Below are 19,197 nucleotides of genomic sequence, written 5' to 3' on the forward strand. Positions count from 1 at the left end.
TACTAAGTCAAAACTCATAAAGATTTGTTTTTTGAAAATTTCATATTTTTAAACATAATCATAACACTTAATCGGAATACATATCAATTATTGTCTTAATTTAAAATGAAACTGATTTGTGATCGAAAATACAAATTGGAAGAAGTTAAATTAAAAGACAACGCGCAACAGATTTATAGTTACTCATCTTATTTAAATTGAGTAGCGGCAAAGATCCTCTGACTTTTTATACAAAGGTTGAAAATATAATAAAATATCTTGATTTGAATAATAAGATGTTTATCGTAGAAAAATTGTGAGCTAAACAAATGCAACCAGTGACAATAATATTAATCAAAATAACTCACTCAATGCATCAAAATCACTCTGAGAATAGTCCAAATCAGTAGCTCTAGCTGTTGATTACTGGATGACCAAGCGAATCAGTCTAAGTTTATCTACTCCAATGGTTCCTTTCTGAAAAGAAGGATGGGAAGAGGAAACTGCGATCAGCTAGTCATCAATTAGTGGCAAGGATGTTTGTTCTTCTTCTTGTTTCCGCTTCCTTCAAGGTCCTTTCTTCGGTTTCCCAGTCCGCAGGAGCACATTCTATTGTCGTATTTATTTTCAATTATAACGCATGCCACTTTGTAATGGTGCTTTATTATTATTTGCACTGAATATTTTCCTATATTCGTAGAGGGCTTTCTTTCCGCTGTTGCTTTTCCCCCCTCCCTCTTCGAGATTCCAAACATTTTTCATATTTTCCGCATTACTTGCATTTATATACAAAGCGTCAGACTGGCTCACACACTTAAACACACACAAAATGTTATCTCTCCGCTTCCGGCTGAAAGAATTTCTTAGCGCACTAAGTTCCTCCGCTCTCCGTCCTTTTCCACCGACGGTGAGTTTTTCCATCGTGACCACCCAGTTGTCCTGGAAAATGGTCAAAAAATAAATGGATGATTGAATGAAAACCCCGCCAGCTGGCAAGAGGAAAACTCTATACGTATGAACAAAAAGTGGCCAGCAAAAGTCCGAGTCATCGGAGTCTTTAAAGCCAATGGCGGCCGCCAATTTCCGGTTCTGCGTTTTCGTGCCCGCCATCTTAAGCGCCCCACTTCCTGCCACTCTCGCCCACTCTCCACTCCTCCCCCCTCGTCCTTCTTTGGCCTTTTTTTGGCAGTCCGATGCAACGTCTTGCATTCATTGGCCATAAGCTGGCAATTTGTGTGTGCCCTGCTTAAAGTTCACTCCAAGTCGGTCGCTTCTGGTCGAGGCCCAGGTCCAGTCGGAGCTACCTTATTAAATTCGGAGCCAGTCCGCGGTCCAGGTCCACTGCCAGACGCCAAGTCAATTGCCGGGCCAAATTCTAGCTGCTCCAATTTCGCGCAGGATTGGCGGCAACTGGAGACAAGCCAATGTCCGCGGCCATTAAAATTCTTGTTTTCGCTGGCCTTATTATTACATAAATATTTTCTCTTCTGCTCGCTGCCATCTCGTTTCACAGCCACATTTCCTCCCCACCTCTTCACCATTCCGGAAAATACATCCAGGAGTATATTCGTAGAATCGCGGAAAAAACACAACACAAGGAAAATATTTAGCATAAAATAAAACAGGAAGCGCTTTGGATGGAAAAGGGCCTTTTAGTTCAATTTTAAATTCCACGCCAGCTAAATTTTGGTTTAGCATTTTAGCTTTTATAATTATTCAAATACCCAGAGAGAGAGAGAGTGCACCCCTTGAAAAATACTTTTAAATTAATTGACAAAAAGAGCATTTATGTTTTGATTTCATATCTTGAGTACGTACACACAAAGTGAAGTATTTAAAGCCATATTTCTTGGTCCAGAATGTTTGCTTATTCCTTAGCTTAGATGTATTTTTTCTTTGTGCACCCGGACGAGCAGTCTGCAAAGCGTCTTCGGATAATTGAAATTGTTTGCACAATTTTACACTCCAAAGGCTAATGGAGTAGTCGACCGAGTCGAGTGACTGGGATCCTGCCTAACTGAGTCGAGGCCACCAGCCAACTGCCACGCAGCCAAACCATTCAACCAGATCCAGGACACTGAAGAAAACGCACAGGAAAGTGGGTCAAATGATCTTAAAGCAATGGATGTTCTATAGTCTCGACTTAAAGTTCCGCTTTTAATTGTTGATGCAAAAATAAATATTTCAGTTGTAGTAAACTGGGCCAATCTCTTCGTCGATTGATTGGGAAAACAGATGACACCACTAATAATTCTCAGTGCGGCAAAACGCGGTAACTAGGGGCCATTCTCTGAGCTGCGAGACGAGAACTGGGAGCTGGAAACTGGGATCTGGGTTCTGGGAGCTCTGGGCAGGAACAGGCGGAATCTGGAGCACCACAAAGCGAAACGCCAAGCCAAAGCCACCGCCCGGGGCTGCACCGCCAGAAGTTGCTGCCAATGAAATGTTAAGCAAATTGAATTTCTGCATAACAAATTGCAATGCAGATAATTGTGTAAGATAACAAAGAAAGGCCGCAAAGTGGGCGAATCAAACGAATTAAATAATATAAACTTGCTGACCTTGTGGGCGGCGATGGCCAGGATTCCAGGGAGGAGCAATAATTCGTACCACATTTTGTTGGGCAATAGCAAGGATGGAAAAACTGCAGGTATAGTCGGCACATTGCTCGTTTTCCTCGACCGACATCCTTGGAAGTCTTCAACTTGAAATATATTTACTCATTTTCTAAGAACAAATCATCTTTTAGTGCCTACATTTATTTTATTTTTCTAAATGAGTTCTTAAGAGTATACATTTATTGCATTGCTCCTATTTTTTGCTTATTTAAGTAAACATATTTTCTGCTACTTTTCTAGTCTGGAAAACCTCACTAATAGGAAATTTTCTAAATACTTTTGTACACTAATCAAGCAATTAAGATAAACACACATTTCGGAACTTTTGAAACACCAAAACCAGTAATATTTTGTACTAAATATGGATGTATGCCAGATCGAATCGCGTTAGTACTGCAATCATCCCACATGCGAGGCTTAATTAGCCGTAATGAAATCTCAGCGGTTTCAGAAATAACTGAAACACGCTCTTTTCAGCCGATTGGAATGTTGGAATGCAATTACTCTGGTAATCACAAGTTCTAGTGACTTGGCCTTGGCCCGAACACGAACTGGAGCTCGACGACTGACAGACAGAAAGACAGACAGAGAAAGGGCCAAGTGAAAGCTGGGCCGAAAGGAAAGCCATTTGCATATTAGAAGTGTTTTTCACACCTCAGACACACACTTACACTCACACCCGCGGCGGGGGCTCCCCTTTTGCCGTTTATTGTTTGTGTACGCACGCATAACGCCTGCAAATAAAAGAAGAAATTACAGCTCATTAGAAAAATGAAACAAAAATGCAAATAAAACGAATGCAGAGCTGCGGGGGTTGGATCCACAAGGAAAAGCGGAGAAGAGCAGTAAAAGCAAACAGCAGGCGGGCAACAAAAAAGGATTCAGTCAGTCAAAGCAGGAGCATCAACAATGCACTCAGAGAAATTTGCTGTTTACTACCAATTTCTATTTAATTTAAATATATTTAAGTTAATTCCTGTACCATAACAAGTATTTCATTGATTATACATTTCATAGATTAAGTTTTCTCCATGTTAATCTATATGTTGGCATATCCAATAAAGGACCACAACTTAGTCAAAATGAAAGCTTCAACTAACTAAAACTTTTAACTCTGTCATTTAATTTAAGTGCATTATATTCAAGAGAATTTTTTGAAGTGACCGCTGGCAGAAGTAACGGCAACAACAGGATGTGCCAAGCAGACGACGGGTGAAAAATGTAAATAAAATATGGCAAGGACGGGTTGCTGGGTGGTGGCCCAAAGTGGGTGCAGTGGGTGGGTGAAGGAGGCGCAGGAGCCCAGAACCACTTGAACACGTTGTCAAGAAGTGTGGCGTGGTGTTTGCACACACAGCTCGCACACATTCAACGGCCCTGTAAGTATTTTTTTGCGCCCGAGTGTGGTGAGTGGGTGAGTCTGCCGGCGGGGGAGGAAGCAGCGGCAGCCAGGACACATTATGCGTCGTTTAAATAGCCATAAATCTTGCATAAAAGCACGCGTCCAGCAACAACGGAGCCCTGAAGGACAGACCACTTGACTGCAACTTTAATATGGAAAATCAGTTGGCTAACGACGATGCGGACGGCAACAACAACATTAGGGGATATTTGCAACGCTAATTTAGCAGCCAGCCGGGAGTTGGGTGCACTCGAAAAAGGATCCTTGAGCTATGGCAACTTAAAGCTTTTGGTAAAACAAAATTCTCTTTCACATTTAAGCATGACGCAGTCTTAAAAAACAGTATTTTTTGACCCGCTGTCATTATGTGGATATACATTTGCCCAACTTGAAGTTATATTCGAAAATGTCCCCTTGCTTCCAGCGATTTTACTGAATATTTTCCGTAATTTTTCGTGGAGTGCAAATGGTGTAACACGGTTCATCAAGTCATTGGCCGCGCTCCATTAAAAGTTGAGCGTAAAATGAAGTTGACCAAAGTCATCGGCGGGTCAAATTGAATTTCGCCCCAAGGCAACGACGCGTCTTTGGCATCAATATGGACTCAAAGGGATCAGGGCTAAATGCTGCACGCAACGTCAACGCCATCCATCTTACTTAATGTCAGATGCAGTGCCGCCCGCTGCTCCAGGAGAACCCATCTTGCCAAGCAGCAGGATCACGAGCAGGAGCAGAAGCAGGGGCAGGAGCAGGAGCAGGAGCGGGAGCGGGGCAGGAGCTGTAGCTGGTGGAACCCCGGCACTTTCCTCATTATGCGATGACAAAACAACAACTATTAAGCGCAGCAGCAGGAGCGGGAACAGCAGCGGCCACACTTTTATGATTTGCTAACGACATGAGCTGCGCTGGCAGTTTTAAAATCAATTTCATCGCCGCGTGCAGTCCCTGCATCGCCTGCCTCCCCAGGACCTGCCATCCTGTCCCGTCCTCCTGTTTATATTCCTGTCAGGCAGCGACGTACGGGGCGTCGCCTGCACCCAACAAAAGCCAATAGACGTCAGCCTGATGCGAACAGGCTGAGGCAGGCATCACGCAGCATCATCGCCCATCAGGCTTGCTGCCACACTGAGAAAAACGAAAAGGATGTAAGGCATCTTCAGCTAATTATATAGTGGTATAGTATACCAACATCAATTTCACCAATTTAACAGACAGGATTAGATTTTCAAAGGGTTGGAGTGCACTTAGGGTAATAATGTTCTGATTTTATGGCAAAAAGGGCAGATCGAACTACTTTATGGTTTTTTTTAAGTGTATCCCAAAGCAACTTTGGCCTTTGTTTCCTGCCGGCAGCCGGCATGCGTCAGGTGTGCCATTTTAATAAATTATGCAGCCTGCTAAATGCTTAAACAATTGAATTTTATATTTACATAATATGTAATGTGCTGCGACATCATTATGCAGGCATCGGGCAGAAACTCGCTCCACGGACCAGGATTCTGTCCTGCGAGCAAGGACGTGAACGGCATGTGGCCCGCCCACGCTTTATTGAATTATGTTCCGTGCGGGCGTGGCGGCCCAGAAATATGACACAAATTGCTGCAAGTTTAGGCCCAAACTAAATGGCATAGAATGAAGTGCCTTTATCGGGCAGCCCATTCCCATCTGGCCCATTCCCTTTCTGGTCTGCCGAGCAGGGAATTTCATTTGACATATGGCAGGTCGGGGTGAACTTTATTAATTATTTGGTGCTTTAATTATTTTGGCAGCATAAAACCGAACTGAGATTCAATGTTCTAAGCTACGCATGGTTCTATAGTTAGAAAAACTAAGCCCATTCTCACCAGCGTGATAAGTTTATATTTATTAAAGACATGCAGATCAGCTTAAAATTATTTTAAAGTATCTATGTGTGTAAGAGCTCAATTTTTATTGTTAATTAAATACTTTTTTACATTTTTCGTGTTATGTGTTATGTATTTTGAAGACGACCATCCGAATAGGCTCACATAAAATATGTTTTAGAATTCACCAGTTTAATAGAGCCGTCTCACATCAGATTTATGTACGCATATGCTTTTTGTGTGAGTTCTTGAAAAATTCATGCTAAAGCAAGGGGAAATCAAGCGAGAGCATCGCCATATTTTATTACGACCCCAACTCGTATAGTTTATATTACCCGCATATCCGGTACAAGCATATTCTACCATTTTTGGGGAATCTCATGCGCTTCGTTTTATATTACGTATACGCCACGTGGGCCACCACACACACACATGCATATGCCCAAGTGCCTAATTACGAACATGTGTCGGTGGATCAAATGGTCGGCAAGGTGGGGGCGTGCGGAATGTGTGGCGTCTAATCAAAACTTTTATTTGCATGAAATTAAATTCAAGCAATTGCACTTAATTTGCCAAACAGGCAGCTATGGTAAATAAACAGACAGCGTGGGCCAAGGCAACCGATATCTTTGTGGCCAGGGGCGCTGGTGGGGGAGGGGGTGGGCGTTCGAGGGCTCTGCTAACCGAAATTAAAAATCAAGCAGGCGTGGGCGAGGAGGGGATGGAGGCCAGGATTCCAGGAGAGGAGGAGACCAGGAGAGCGAGCCCCATGAAATGCGGGAACCGAGCCGAAATTATGAGCAGGCCGAGAAACCCAAGACGGCGCGGCACTTTGGCTTCCTTGGAGCTTCGACTGGGCGTGGCACTCGCAGTCACAATCGCCTTCTTTTGAAGTGCCCCAGGAAGCAGACTATGCACACAAAGAGGTACACTGCGCAAAACTGTGCGTTTGTAATGTATCCTAATTGTTTCCACTTTGTTCACAATGGTAATGGTTTTGCCAATATTACGAATGTATTTATAAGAATAAAATAAATATATAGAACTCTAGATTTTGGATTAGAAATAAGTATAAAATTTGTATTAAGAAAATGATTACTATTACAATAGTACAATTTTTTATAAAACCGCGGAAACAGTAACTTGGTTTTCAAAATTTTGTATAAAGCTGAAAAATACTTTAAAGCTTTGTTCAGAGAAAACAGTAAAATTAAATTAAATTTAGTTTAAGCCAACTACTATATTTAATCTTTTATATACTTTGTATATACAATTATAGAATTATTCTAGTATCTTTGGTATATCTATATATGGATATATCTACATATATCCACGGACAGCGCGTTTTTTTTAGACCTATTTTGTAGGACATCAATATCTTTTCGCTGCAGTGCAGCACTCACCCCAGACGCCCATAAATAAAGTATTTGATGTGCATGAAGTTAATGTCTTATTATCCCCAAGTTGTCAAAAACAAGCGACCCAGCCTGGCTGTTAGTTAAGGCGTGCTTAATGTGCGTGCGGGCGGCCAAAGGGGCGGCCTTTTATGAACTCGAGCCTGGAGCCCGGTTCGCATTTCGGTTTCCTCGAGTTTTGATTTGGCTTAAGTACGTCAGCCGGCGCCGCCGGTTTAATGATAACAAACTCAACACAAGTGATAACGCGTCAAATTACCAAAAGCAGTTAGCATGTGTGGGGCATCGTGGGGAGCGCTGGTGTCGCGGGCGTTGTAAATACAATCAATGAATTTCAACTGGTTGTCCTGACTCCCTTCCCCACCCCGCAGGACCCCCAACCACTACCATAGCTCCTTGGCAATTGTCGGATTCGGAGAGTAGGACTGCCATGTGTGCGTCTGGCAAAACGAAATTAGGCAAATTTAATGAATTTATGCTGCTGGCACCCCCTTTGTAATCCGAGTGCGCGCACAGCAAAGTGACCTGCTTGCCTCTCGGTTAAGTGGCCCTGCTCGAGCGGCTCGGCATTCTGAGTTAGCTACTGTGATACACTCGGGGAAAAATGCAACCCTTGCACATGCAAATTTATGTTAGACAGTTTTAAAATTTTCCTTTTCTAATTCCTATTTCCATTCCATTTCATTTTTCATAGCTTAAACGCTTAGTTGTAACAATTTCTTCGCCATATTTGTCTCAGTGTATGCTAGGGGATAAGAATGAAAATGAGCCAGAGAGCCAAATGTGGAGCGTGGAATGTGGCTTTTGATGATGGAGGAGGGGTAGTGGATGCAGCGAGGTGGACGGACTAGAGGCAAGTTGCTACCAGTTGCGAGTGCGATGAGTGCGTAGAGCGAATGTTGTGTGGCTGCCTAATGCTCCACTTCGGGCTATCATCGCTGGCCCGCTGATGGGATTAGTTCTAGCCCTAAATTATAACAAAAGATTACGGAATGCGAGTTCACTTTTGGGGTTTGATGGAGTTTCCTTATATACAACTTACTCCAATTTCTTGGCCAATCTTAGCAAAAAGATCCATGTAATAAAGGTCATCGACTATCAGATGCTCTTTACTCAGATAACTGATATACGAGGAAAAGCCAACTACTCGAATGAATGTTCAAGAGCAAGTTGACCCTACATCACAAGTGCGCCACCTATCGGCAGGTAAATTGGTTCTCAACTCCTAAACCGAAGGCACTAGAATAGTGTTTTGGCCAAACTCATTAATTAATGGAATGATATGGGCATCTTCGGTTGACAGATTTAATACTTACCGCCAGGACAAGTCTACATCACGTCACTGCAGGATTTTAGATAATAGGCGTGGCCAAAATTGTTTTGTAACCCAATGAGAAGCACCAAAAAATGAATTCAAAATAGTGGTCGTGACAGATCTAAATTGGTTAGCTGAGAACATCCATTCATTTTTTTTACCTTTTTTTTAGCTTCTTATGAATGATTTGAATTTGTGTACAAAGATTTCTCTCCAGCATAAAGAAAATAATTTATTATAGTTCATAAATTTAAACGGTTTGTGTTGAAGGTATCAAGGCAAGTGAAAGAAGAGAGAAATTTTCCAACACTGACTGACCCAAACAAACTTTTGCCTCAAAACTTGATAACAAATTTGCCAAAGTTGCTTCGGCTTTACATATCGCCAATCAAAGCTTTCCCGCACATCCTATTCGTCCTGCACGCGCACAGCCCAATTCAAGCAATTTAACAAATGACTTCCTTCTCAGCTTCGCCGCAACCGCAGGAGCGCGACGTCCCGACGTAGCGAGCGAATCGCAGGACCTCCAATCCGACCACATTCACGTCCCCAGCAGCGTCATTATCGGTCCTCGGAAATCGCCGTCCTGCAAACGGGGTAAGTGGACCGATCTGGTCCCGAGAACCCAACTAACTTGTCATAAGCACCTCGGATGAGGACCCTGGACAAAGAAAGGTCGTGGAACCCGAGCAACCAAGCAGGCCAAGTCGAACGTAAATTGGCTTCATTGCGTCTAAATGTGGTGTCAGAAGACACGGACACGTCGCTCGCCGGTCCTTGTGTTTCTTTCGCTCAGGGCTGCCAACTATTGATTCCTGGAACGTAGTTAAAACTTATAATCAGTGTAATTGTAGTGAATGTAACCAAACCAACTTGGCAACTCTGGTATTCCCACCCTGGAGGACACCACCTCTTATCTGGCATTTTTGATGGTGAGAGGGCATCGCTGGTAACACTGCCAGGAGCGACCAGGTCTCGCACTTAATGATGTCTGCGAAAATATTGCTGCCATCACGATTATTTTACACCCGCAACCTTTCATGGGAAATGGCATTCCTTTGTGGGACCCAGTCGCTTACAATTCAGTTGAGCTGAATGCATAAAACAGAAGCTTTGTTGCTGGTTGTAATAGGTATACACACACTTTATTTTTTCCGAAAAATTAAATTGAAAGTGAGAAGTTCTCATCTTGTACATACAGTTTGTTTTTCTTTTGTATTAGTGTCAGTAGTTAATGCGATTTCCCGTTTGCTTTGTTCGCTCTTCACATTCTTGTTCTCGTGTTGAGCCATAAAAGGTATCCAAAAGTTAATTTTCCAAAAGTAATTTGAAGAATTTATTTATCAAACAAAGGTCGCTCGTCAGGTCAGCCTTTGTTCATTGTCATCAAGACGGGACAGACGGGAATGATCCTTACTTCCTCCTTCTCCTCCAGTACATCAATGTACTCCTCGCGCTTCGATTTCCTTTGCTTTTAGTTAGTGATACGTTGCGTTAAATTAAGAAATTATCACATGATATTTGAAAATTGGTTTTTTGCGTTTAAGTAAAGAGTGTTTTTGATGTTCTCAATTGGATTGTGTTGTACCGACCTCGCGGTCAGCGTCAAATAACTTACAAATCATTTAAACATAAATTCGCTATGTTCAAATAGCTCGCTTTTTGTAGTGTTTCATTAATCAGGGAGTCTGAATTTAGGTCTAAAAATAACCGTCGGCGGTTTGGTGAAAGTAGTACGAATTCTTAAACTTAAGCTATGAACTTAATTTAACTTAGGACCTAGTGCGGTTTAGTTTAGCTACTGAAATCTCCTGTTCCTATAGCTTCTATTACTGCTCATCTAAGTGTCCGCGATCTAGTCGAAGCGCGAGTGTCTGCCTTCGCCGCCGCCACCGCCACCGCCTCCACCGAAGCCGCGTCCGTTGCTCAGGCTGCCCTTCTTGAAGCCGCCGCCGCCGAAGCGACCGCCGCCGCCACCGCCTCCATAACGGGAGCGTCCGCCGCCACCGTCGTAGCGCGAGTTGCGGGCCAGATTTTCCAGGGCAGGATTGATTTCCTGAGAAAGAAATAAGAAACCATCAGAATTGTGTTTACCTCACAGGGTTAGTATCAAAAAGAGCAGTAAATCGATGTGGTAAAGGGATCTAAAAGGATCAAACCAGATTTTACTGCCCAATTGGTGTTTTAACCTGATCCCGCGCTAAGAACTCACCTGATTAGCTTCTCGGAGGACGTCGACCAGCGCCTTGGCTTGCTTGGCATTGTTCTTGGTGAAGAAGGCGAAGGAGGTGCCCTTTGTGTTGGATCGTCCTGTGCGACCGATGCGATGGATGTAGTCCTCGCTGTTTTGCGGGTAGTCAAAGTTGATGACATACTTGATGCCGTCCACGTCTACAGGTGTCCGGGGAAAAGAGAAGGCGCACAGATTAGTTTCGAGCTCCGGGCTGTGTTCTTACTAAATTGGGGTGTATTTTTTAATCGACGAACAGTTTTCAAATTGCCAAATGATTTTTCCGCTATGCGCGCTCGCTTGCAACAATTTTTAGCGTTTTTCCGAGATGTCTTGAACACTTTGAACACACTTGTCTTTTCTTTTGTTTTTATTTTTTTTTTTATACTTTAGCATACTATTGAGTCTATGGTATTTTGTTTTGTGGGATGTGTTTTTTTTTTTTTTAGAGAAAAAAAGAAAATGTTTCAAAATGTACGTTACCTTCTTGGTGCTATAAATTGTTTCACTCAATTTTCTCTCAATCAAAATCTGTGATTGGCGGCGCGCAGCTCGTGGTCCAAACTCTCCCCAGAAACAGCAAGGTAGCGATCTCGATCGCACGGCGAAGCGGAGAGTTTGTTTCATTGAGCCGCGTGCGCCTCTGACTAAGCTCTCTTCTCACATGGACCATTTTGGAGATGACCACCGAGAGGAGACACGACCATTATATAGAGATTGAACTTTTTGGGAGGATTAACAACAACAAGCGGGCCGCCTTTTCGTCCAGGAGCAGTGGGCTTAACCGATGCGGCGGCAAACGCGGTCAGTGGGTGGTGGTAGTGAGCTTTTGGGAGGACGCAGCACCCAGCAGCAGCATCTTCGTCTGGATCCTCGAAAGCACACACATCATCCATCTCCGGATGGATCTTCTCGTCCTCACTCTGGTTTAAGCAAATGTCAGGTGTTCTTATTTGGGAGTGTGGTTTGTGTTGTGGGTGGTGGTGTCAATGTGCTATTTCTTGCTTGCTTTGCTTTGGCTTTTGCTGTGGCTGTTGCTGTCGACTTGGTGCATGTCCAATTCTATTGCTTTCTCAAGGGCCAGGCCACCACGTCAATACTTTGCACGCCGCCTTCCGCCATCCACTGCTGAGGAAAAAGCTGGCTCTCTGATGGTTCGGTTCAGTTGTTGTTGTTGGATCTTGATTGGTTGATTGGTAGATGGTTTTTGGTTGGTAGATGGTAGTCTTTGGTCGCAAAAACGTATCATATCATATCATATCATTTCACTCTTTCTCAACAAAAAGTCGGGGACTGCAGAGGCCACATATGATGCATGATGTTGGGGATATTCGATATTCGTGTCTCTCGACCGTCTGAATCTGAGAACTTTCATCGGTCCTTTTGCGCAAGATATCACACACAGGGTGTGCTATCATCATATATCATAACAGATCTGATTCTGATGTTGGCAAAAGTCGCTCAAGTCACGAGTGTTCGCAGTGGTCGCCGCTCATTCATTATCCTCCCCATCATACTACCAAAATCGGCCTCTGTAAACGAGAAAGAAACAAGAAAGAGAGAGAGAGAGAGAGAGGGGAGAGAGAGAAAGAGGCAGAGAGACACGCACAAAGACAAAAGTTGCGTAACAGGTACACCGAAGTGCATATGGATCATACGATCATACACATTTCATACATTATTTTAGCAGGGGTTGGGCCGGGTGTTGCAGGTGGGGACGGGTTGCAGGTCAGGGTCAGGGGTGGGGTAAAAGTTCAAGTTGATTATTCGATTTCGGCATTTGACTTATGTCTAAAAAAAAACTGTTTCTGAGTTGGCGCGCTCGCTAGATGTGGGTAGATACCGGGATATATCATTAAGTGCGGTTAGGGGGTTCGGGTGGTGGGTAGGTTCACGGATAGGATTAGGTTCTGCTCGCATGTAGTGGTTGCGTGTAATGATGCTGGGTGATCGTTAGGTGCGGTGTTCTCTGGTGGTAGTGATGGTATGTAAGCAATGGCCCTAGCAAGTGTGACCTTATCGCTAAGCAGGCCCATCCAAATCATTCGCCTCTGGCCGCAAACTACGGTGTGTATTCTACGCCGCTGCGAGAGCAAACTTACCCAGTCCACGGGCCGCCACATCGGTGGCCACCAGGATGTTGGACTTGCCCGAGCGGAACTCACGGAGCACAAAGTCTCTCTCTGATTGCGACTTGTCGCCGTGAATAGCTCCACAACGGACGCCGAAGCTGCGGATGAAGCGCACCAGGTTGTCCACGCGTCGCTTTGTCTCCACGAATATGATGATCTTGCCGGGGCTCTCGCTGGTGTCGTAGATGTCTGACAGGAGGGTCTTCAATCTGTATTGATAGGAGGAAATATTAAATTAATACATTTTATAAGAGAAACTTCTCTAAATTCTAGTATCAATTAGGCAATTACTTACTTCTCCTCCTTGCTGAACTCGTCACAAACGTCCACCACTTGGCGGATGTTGTGGTTGGCGGACAGCTCCAGCGATCCAATGTTGATCTGGATGTAGTTGCCCAAAAAGTCCTCGGCAAGCTGCTTGACCTCTTTGGGCCAGGTTGCACTCCACATGAGCGTCTGTCGGTCGGGCCGGATCTGTGAGACGATCTTCCTGATCTGGGGCTCGAAGCCCATGTCCAACATGCGATCGGCCTCGTCCAGCACCAAGTAGGTGCAACGCTTCAGGTTAGTAGAGCCGGCGGAGAGGAAATCAATAAGACGTCCGGGTGTGGCAATGACGATCTCGCAGCCGCGCTGCAGATCCCGCATTTGGCCGCCCTTCGGGGCGCCGCCGAAGACGCAGGTGTTGCGCACATACGACGAGGAACCGAATTCGGTGGCCACCTGCTGGATCTGTTGGGCCAGCTCCCGAGTGGGGGCCAGCACGAGGGCGATAGGTCCGTCGCCCCTCTGCAGCGGCTGCTGGTTGTTGATGTGCACAATAGCGGGCAGGATGTAGCCCAGGGTCTTGCCGGATCCCGTCTTGGCAATGCCGACAAAGTTCGAGCCACTCATGGCGATAGGCCAGCCCTGCGCTTGGATAGCAGTGGGCGCCTTGTAGCCCTGTCGGCGGATCTCCTTCATGACGTAGTCGGGCAGATGGACCTCGGAGAAGTCCTGGATGGGGTTTGGCACCTGTCCGCGCACGGTGATCTCCTGCTCTTCGCGATACCTCTGAACTTCGTAGGGCGATCGGTTGGCTACGTTGGGGTGCTCCTGGTAAAAGTTCTTCTTGAAGGGAGCCAGGTTGGAGAAGTCGACCGGACGCATGGGGAGGTCTTGGCTGCCGCCGCCACCTCCTCCTCGGCGATCCCCGAATCCACCACCACCTCCGAATCGGTTGCCGCCTCCGCGGTCATCGCGTCGTTTCTCGATGCGTCCATTCCTTACGCCGTGGTAATCGCCACCGCCACCTCCTCCACCGCCGCCTCCGCCGAAGCGATTGCCTCCGCCGCCGCCTCCTCGCCGGTCATCGCCGCCTCGATCGCCTCCGCGACCGCCACGTCCACTGTGACCAAAGTCGCGATCGTGAGGTGCCCTAGGGAATAACAAAGGAAGATCGATGCGTATCTAAGTATGCTGAAGTGAAAAGGAATGCTCAAGAAAAGAAATCTCACATCATCATCATCTTGCAGCTTATTTGAACTTAAGGTAACTTGCAGTTTCTTGTAATGCTTTGATCTTTGACCATCAATTTATCTTGATGCTATATGTTATTCGAGATAAAAAAAAAATTAAATTAGTGGTATCACAAGTGATTTTCCCATAAACTTAATAAATTAAGAATTCACGCGTACCCAGCGTGCCTTTTTGCATTGTATTCCATTCTAGATCTAAGTTATTCAATAACTATTACTTTGGCAAAATGAATGGTTGCGATGGTAATTGGCTTTGGTTAAGGCAAATGAATACGATAGCTATGAGAAATTTGAGCAATGAGGTTACATTTCTACCAAGGAAAGTAATTTAATTCGAATATGCTTAACTTGCATTACCGAAATTTACCGGGTGTCAAGTATCAAAAGGGCCTTTTGCTTATTCATGGAAATAAAACGACTTCGCTTTATTATTTCGCTGCCGCGAATTCTGTGAAATCTTTAAGAAAATATTCCACTTTGAGCTTTGTAACAGAATTTCGATAAAATTTGTTCTTTTTAAAATCGAATTTAGGTTTTGTTGTAGAATTAAGACACTCCACTTTATTATTACAAATGTGATAGTTTTCTCACAAAACCTTTAAAGTCGAACGAATATTGCGGATTCTTGTAAGGTCTTTCTTAGCGATTTCGCGTTGTACACTTGTATAATCAATTCCTCCTTATCTGCCATCTAAAATGAAACTTTTTGGCATAAACTTGGCTACTCCGGTATTTTCCCTTAAAAAAAAGAGACCTTCGAGAATTAAACCATGCTTAACTGGGCTCAATTTTTCCGGCTCGGCGTAGACAGCTGCACTTTCTTTTCTTAAGTATTTCTTTGGCAGAAAATTGGGGAAAAAGAAACGAGTGTCTTGGCTTACTTTGCTCGCATGCTGCCGTTTCTAGACGTCTGCCAATTGGGACTTGGATTTCAACTGCGACTGGGCGACTTGGCTTGGAAGGTAAGACTTCGCTTTTCGATTTCTTTCGACGCTGCTAAACAGCTGACATGGAGTTGTGCTGTGCTACAACCGCAATAAACTTAAATAAAACTAATTGCGTGTTAGGGAAATTAAATAAATTTCGAATAATGCAAACAGTAAGGCAAATTTGATTGACAACAACATGCAATTCGAGCAGGGTTACTATTTACCGCCCACCCTTCACCCTTCCCACCGATTTTCCACCCCAGTTTACCAGCCCCTAAATGCTCAACTAAACTAAACAGCCCCTCGTACAAAGCCCTGTGTTTATTGCTCTGGCATTAATCAACCCGGGGCAGTTCCAGTTCCAGTTCTAGTCAGATCTGGCGAAGGTACCGACCTAAATATGTTAGCACTTTGCAATAATTAGGGAAAAATAATATAAATTCTGCGGGGGGTAGTTACAATATGCTAATAAATAATGCAAGACTAAGTTGGATGATAATATATAAAACAAAATTTACAACATAATTAATGTTTATTGTGTTACGAACTAGCTTCTGCTTTACTTCGTACGTAGCTCCATTTTCGTGATTCTAGTGGGCATCACTATGGGGTGCACCATGCAAATCAACCCCGATCCAGGCCCACGTTTGCTTGTCTATTGCTCTGTCAATTTGGAACACCCCGTGCCGCCCAAACGTCTATTTGCAGGACCCACTGACACGCTAACATTTGTGCCCAACTAGCGGAGCGGAACGCTCTGAACATTTATGAGACAGCCAAATGTCTTGCCCCTAGTTTCTGCACACAGCAGACGGGGAGCGGAGGGAACAGTCCCTGGGGGCACCTCTGACTTTCTGTGTGTCTACCTGTCGCTTTTTGACATGCGAAAAGACGAATCGCGCGCTCGCCAAAGGGGAGCTCCTCATCATAATCAATTGGCGTCATTTGACATTTTAGACTAATGGGGCCGTTTATGTGATGGCGTAGTTCACGAACTCGGTTACTATTACCATTCAATTGTTACTTGAGTTTTTATCAATATTATAGTATAACTTTCTAAGAAATCATTTTCATTGCATAACAAGCATGGTACATGATAAGTAAACATAAACAGAGCGCAGCAAAAAAGACAAAATAATCGCTAAAATGCATTTTTGATCAGCTGTAAATTAAATGTGTGTGCATGGAACCTTTAATTAGTGTAGAGAAAATTTAAAGTGAAAGAATAACCTTACTTTTCCCTAACATTGTGCTCAGTATACAGAATTCAACTCAAAGTAAATTAATAATTATATATTTCGAAGTATTTATGTATTAGTATACCAAACGAAGCAAACCTTTAGCCCCATTCACTTCCCAAATTAAGCACTTCCCATATTAAGCATTAAATATGGTTACGTAGTTTAAGTAGATGTTAAGTATAAAATAATTGCCAATACCAAAAACATCGCGATATCTCTACAAAACCTCGTGTGAGCGAGGGAAAGAGCGTGATTGAAAGGCATGCTGGCGAGTGAGCAGGATGGCGCTAGTCAGTGACAGCCGCCGACTGTTATACGAGCGCACACACTCGCCGAACTGTTATACGAGCACGTGAAAATGCCGCCGTCAACAGGCATTCACGCACACAAGCAAGTCCCAATGTGCTGCTGTGTGAGTGCGCGTGTTCGTGTTCGGGGCATACAGACAAATTAAAACGCTATAAAAAAGCAAACGAAGCAAGAACACGTTTCACAAATCAGGCAAATTCTTTTTATGACGTGCGCTGTCGTTCTTGTTGCTTTTTCTATTCCTTTGCGGATATGCGGGGGCAAACACAAAGCAAAAAGAAAAAAAGAAAACAAATGGCTGAAAACCTCACCTCGGCCTGTCAAATTTTAGCAAACCATGTGTTTTTCTCTCTCCCCAAACTCACTCTCTTTCGCTCACACTAATTACTCATCACCTCGCTTCGTAGGTGTACAGAAAAAATAAAAAAGAAGAAGAGGAAAGGCACGAAGGGTGATAAAATGGCGACAGCGAGTGGAAAAAACCAACGCATTTCATAAGAAATCTTGCGGCGTACTCACATTATTCCTTCAATTTTGATTTCCTCTGTTCTCTCGTCGGGATCGTTGAAAAGCGATTTCCTCGTCCTCGTCCGCTGCTCTGCTTTCGGGATGGAATCTACGTAGTCGTCTGGATCTGGTTTCGAGCTGTTTCGAAACGCACGCTGCGACTGAACTTGGAGACTACTATGTGTGCTTGGGAACAGTATTGTCTCGCGATTCCTGCGACTCCCGGGGAACTGTTGTCGGTGTTCGGTGCAGAGCGAAGAAGAAGAAGCGAAAGTGCCGCTGCTGCTGGCGGTGGAGAAAAGAAAATGGCGACGTTGCGTTATACATTTCTCGGAACTCGGGCCACTTCTCGGGGAAATCAATAGCAGGTTGCCCCAGCCGCATGCGGCCGGCCTGGGCGTTGAGCCGCCCACCCGGGGGGCTATGTATTGCACTAGCTTAAGCATTTTCCCGAAGTATTAGCCACAATGCGCTTATGCTAATGGCGAATTTATCCTACGCAGCGCAACATCCGCGCGTGTCTTACCTAACCTCGTCCAAAATTAGAGTGACCCTAGATGGAGGGGAAAAATTAGTCGTAATGTTGGTGTGACCGCAGCGGGTTCGCAAGAAAACGTCTATTAGAGTGACCACCTCGTTGCGAGTCTATCGATAGTCAGCTGAATGCGGTGCCCGCTAAGTTTTTAATATTCAAGATTCTGCTGAAACGAACTTAAAATGTATCTCGTCATTTGTCCGTACTCCTAATCTTGAAAATTATTCAATTTCCCAGCCTACCAAAAAGTAATTCGTGCGGAGATTAGTAAATATTCCTTAAAATATTGTGGATAAAACAATTTTCGGTGTTCAGCATTTAGCAAAGACTCACCCCATTTGTCGTTTTTTGAATGTTTTGTATTAAACATAAAAGCGCAAATATCGCATTTTGTTTACTAATAGTTTTAAGAATTGATTTCTACTATTAATTATATAAATATAATGTTGAATCAATATTCTGAAAGAAAATATAAAACCTATTCAAAAAAAAAAAATATCTAAAATCAGCATAAAATAAATTATTGTTTATACAACAAATTGTCCATTTCTATCATCATTAATTTTTAAGTTTCATAGAACTACAAGTGCACATTATGGGGTTACCATTTCAAGTCTATAAAAAGTAATACGGACTAAATAAATTTGATATTTTAAACATAATTTTAATGTTAACATCTAAAAAATGAGTAAGAAAGAAATCGGTAAATTCACTCGAGTTTTTTCGAACAGACAGTTCATAAATTAAAGGCGTTTCAATTGATATGACTGAAAATAGCTAAAGATAGATATTCTGCTGGAAAATAAATTGTGATCAATGGGGATCAAGCAGCCACATATACATATTAACACCACTCTGCACTTATTTTTCAAAATGGCAAAAATTTGAAATTCACGGCGTTTTATTGATAAAGAGTATCTGTAAGCTCTTACAAATTTACCAATTACATTACTGTACTTTATTCAATTATCTTACTACGAACTATCTTAATTGTACTGTGAAGACAATGGTCAGTCGGTTTAAAAATTCGGCTAAGTCGGTTCCCTCCAAAAAGTGGAACTGTTTGATGTGGTTTTCCGTATGATCTATAAGTTGCTACCACTTCAGTTGGTCATTTTCAACAAATCAATTGATAAAGACTAAAATAACAGATAACACGTAGTTGGATCCAGTTTATATGTCCTTCAGTACTAAAATTCCCTGTCCGGATATTTCCTCGCGAGT

The 19,197-nt window shown here is 43.6% G+C and overlaps 1 protein-coding gene across 4 annotated transcripts; it reads right to left on the reverse strand.

The window, feature by feature from the left end:
* Positions 1-9,685: 9,685 nt before the first annotated feature.
* On the reverse strand, positions 9,686-18,078 carry LOC6614052 (ATP-dependent RNA helicase p62). 4 transcript variants are annotated; one of them, XM_032720391.1, is made up of 6 exons: positions 17,965-18,078; positions 17,451-17,720; positions 13,231-14,352; positions 12,906-13,144; positions 10,786-10,964; positions 9,686-10,629 (listed from the first exon to the last, which is right to left on the reverse strand). In XM_032720391.1, coding segments are annotated over exons 2-6 (1,743 nt in total). In that variant the 5' UTR covers positions 17,453-17,720; positions 17,965-18,078; the 3' UTR covers positions 9,686-10,428. The 4 variants fall into 4 exon arrangements, with proteins under 4 accessions (XP_032576282.1, XP_002038506.1, XP_032576281.1 ...); XM_002038470.2 differs by lacking the exon at positions 17,965-18,078 and having other exon boundaries at positions 17,451-17,899; XM_032720390.1 differs by lacking the exons at positions 17,451-17,720; positions 17,965-18,078 and adding an exon at positions 15,334-15,359.
* Positions 18,079-19,197: the final 1,119 nt, after the last annotated feature.

This window comes from Drosophila sechellia, chromosome 3R (assembly GCF_004382195.2).
Source record: "Drosophila sechellia strain sech25 chromosome 3R, ASM438219v1, whole genome shotgun sequence".
NCBI lineage: Eukaryota > Metazoa > Arthropoda > Insecta > Diptera > Drosophilidae > Drosophila > Drosophila sechellia.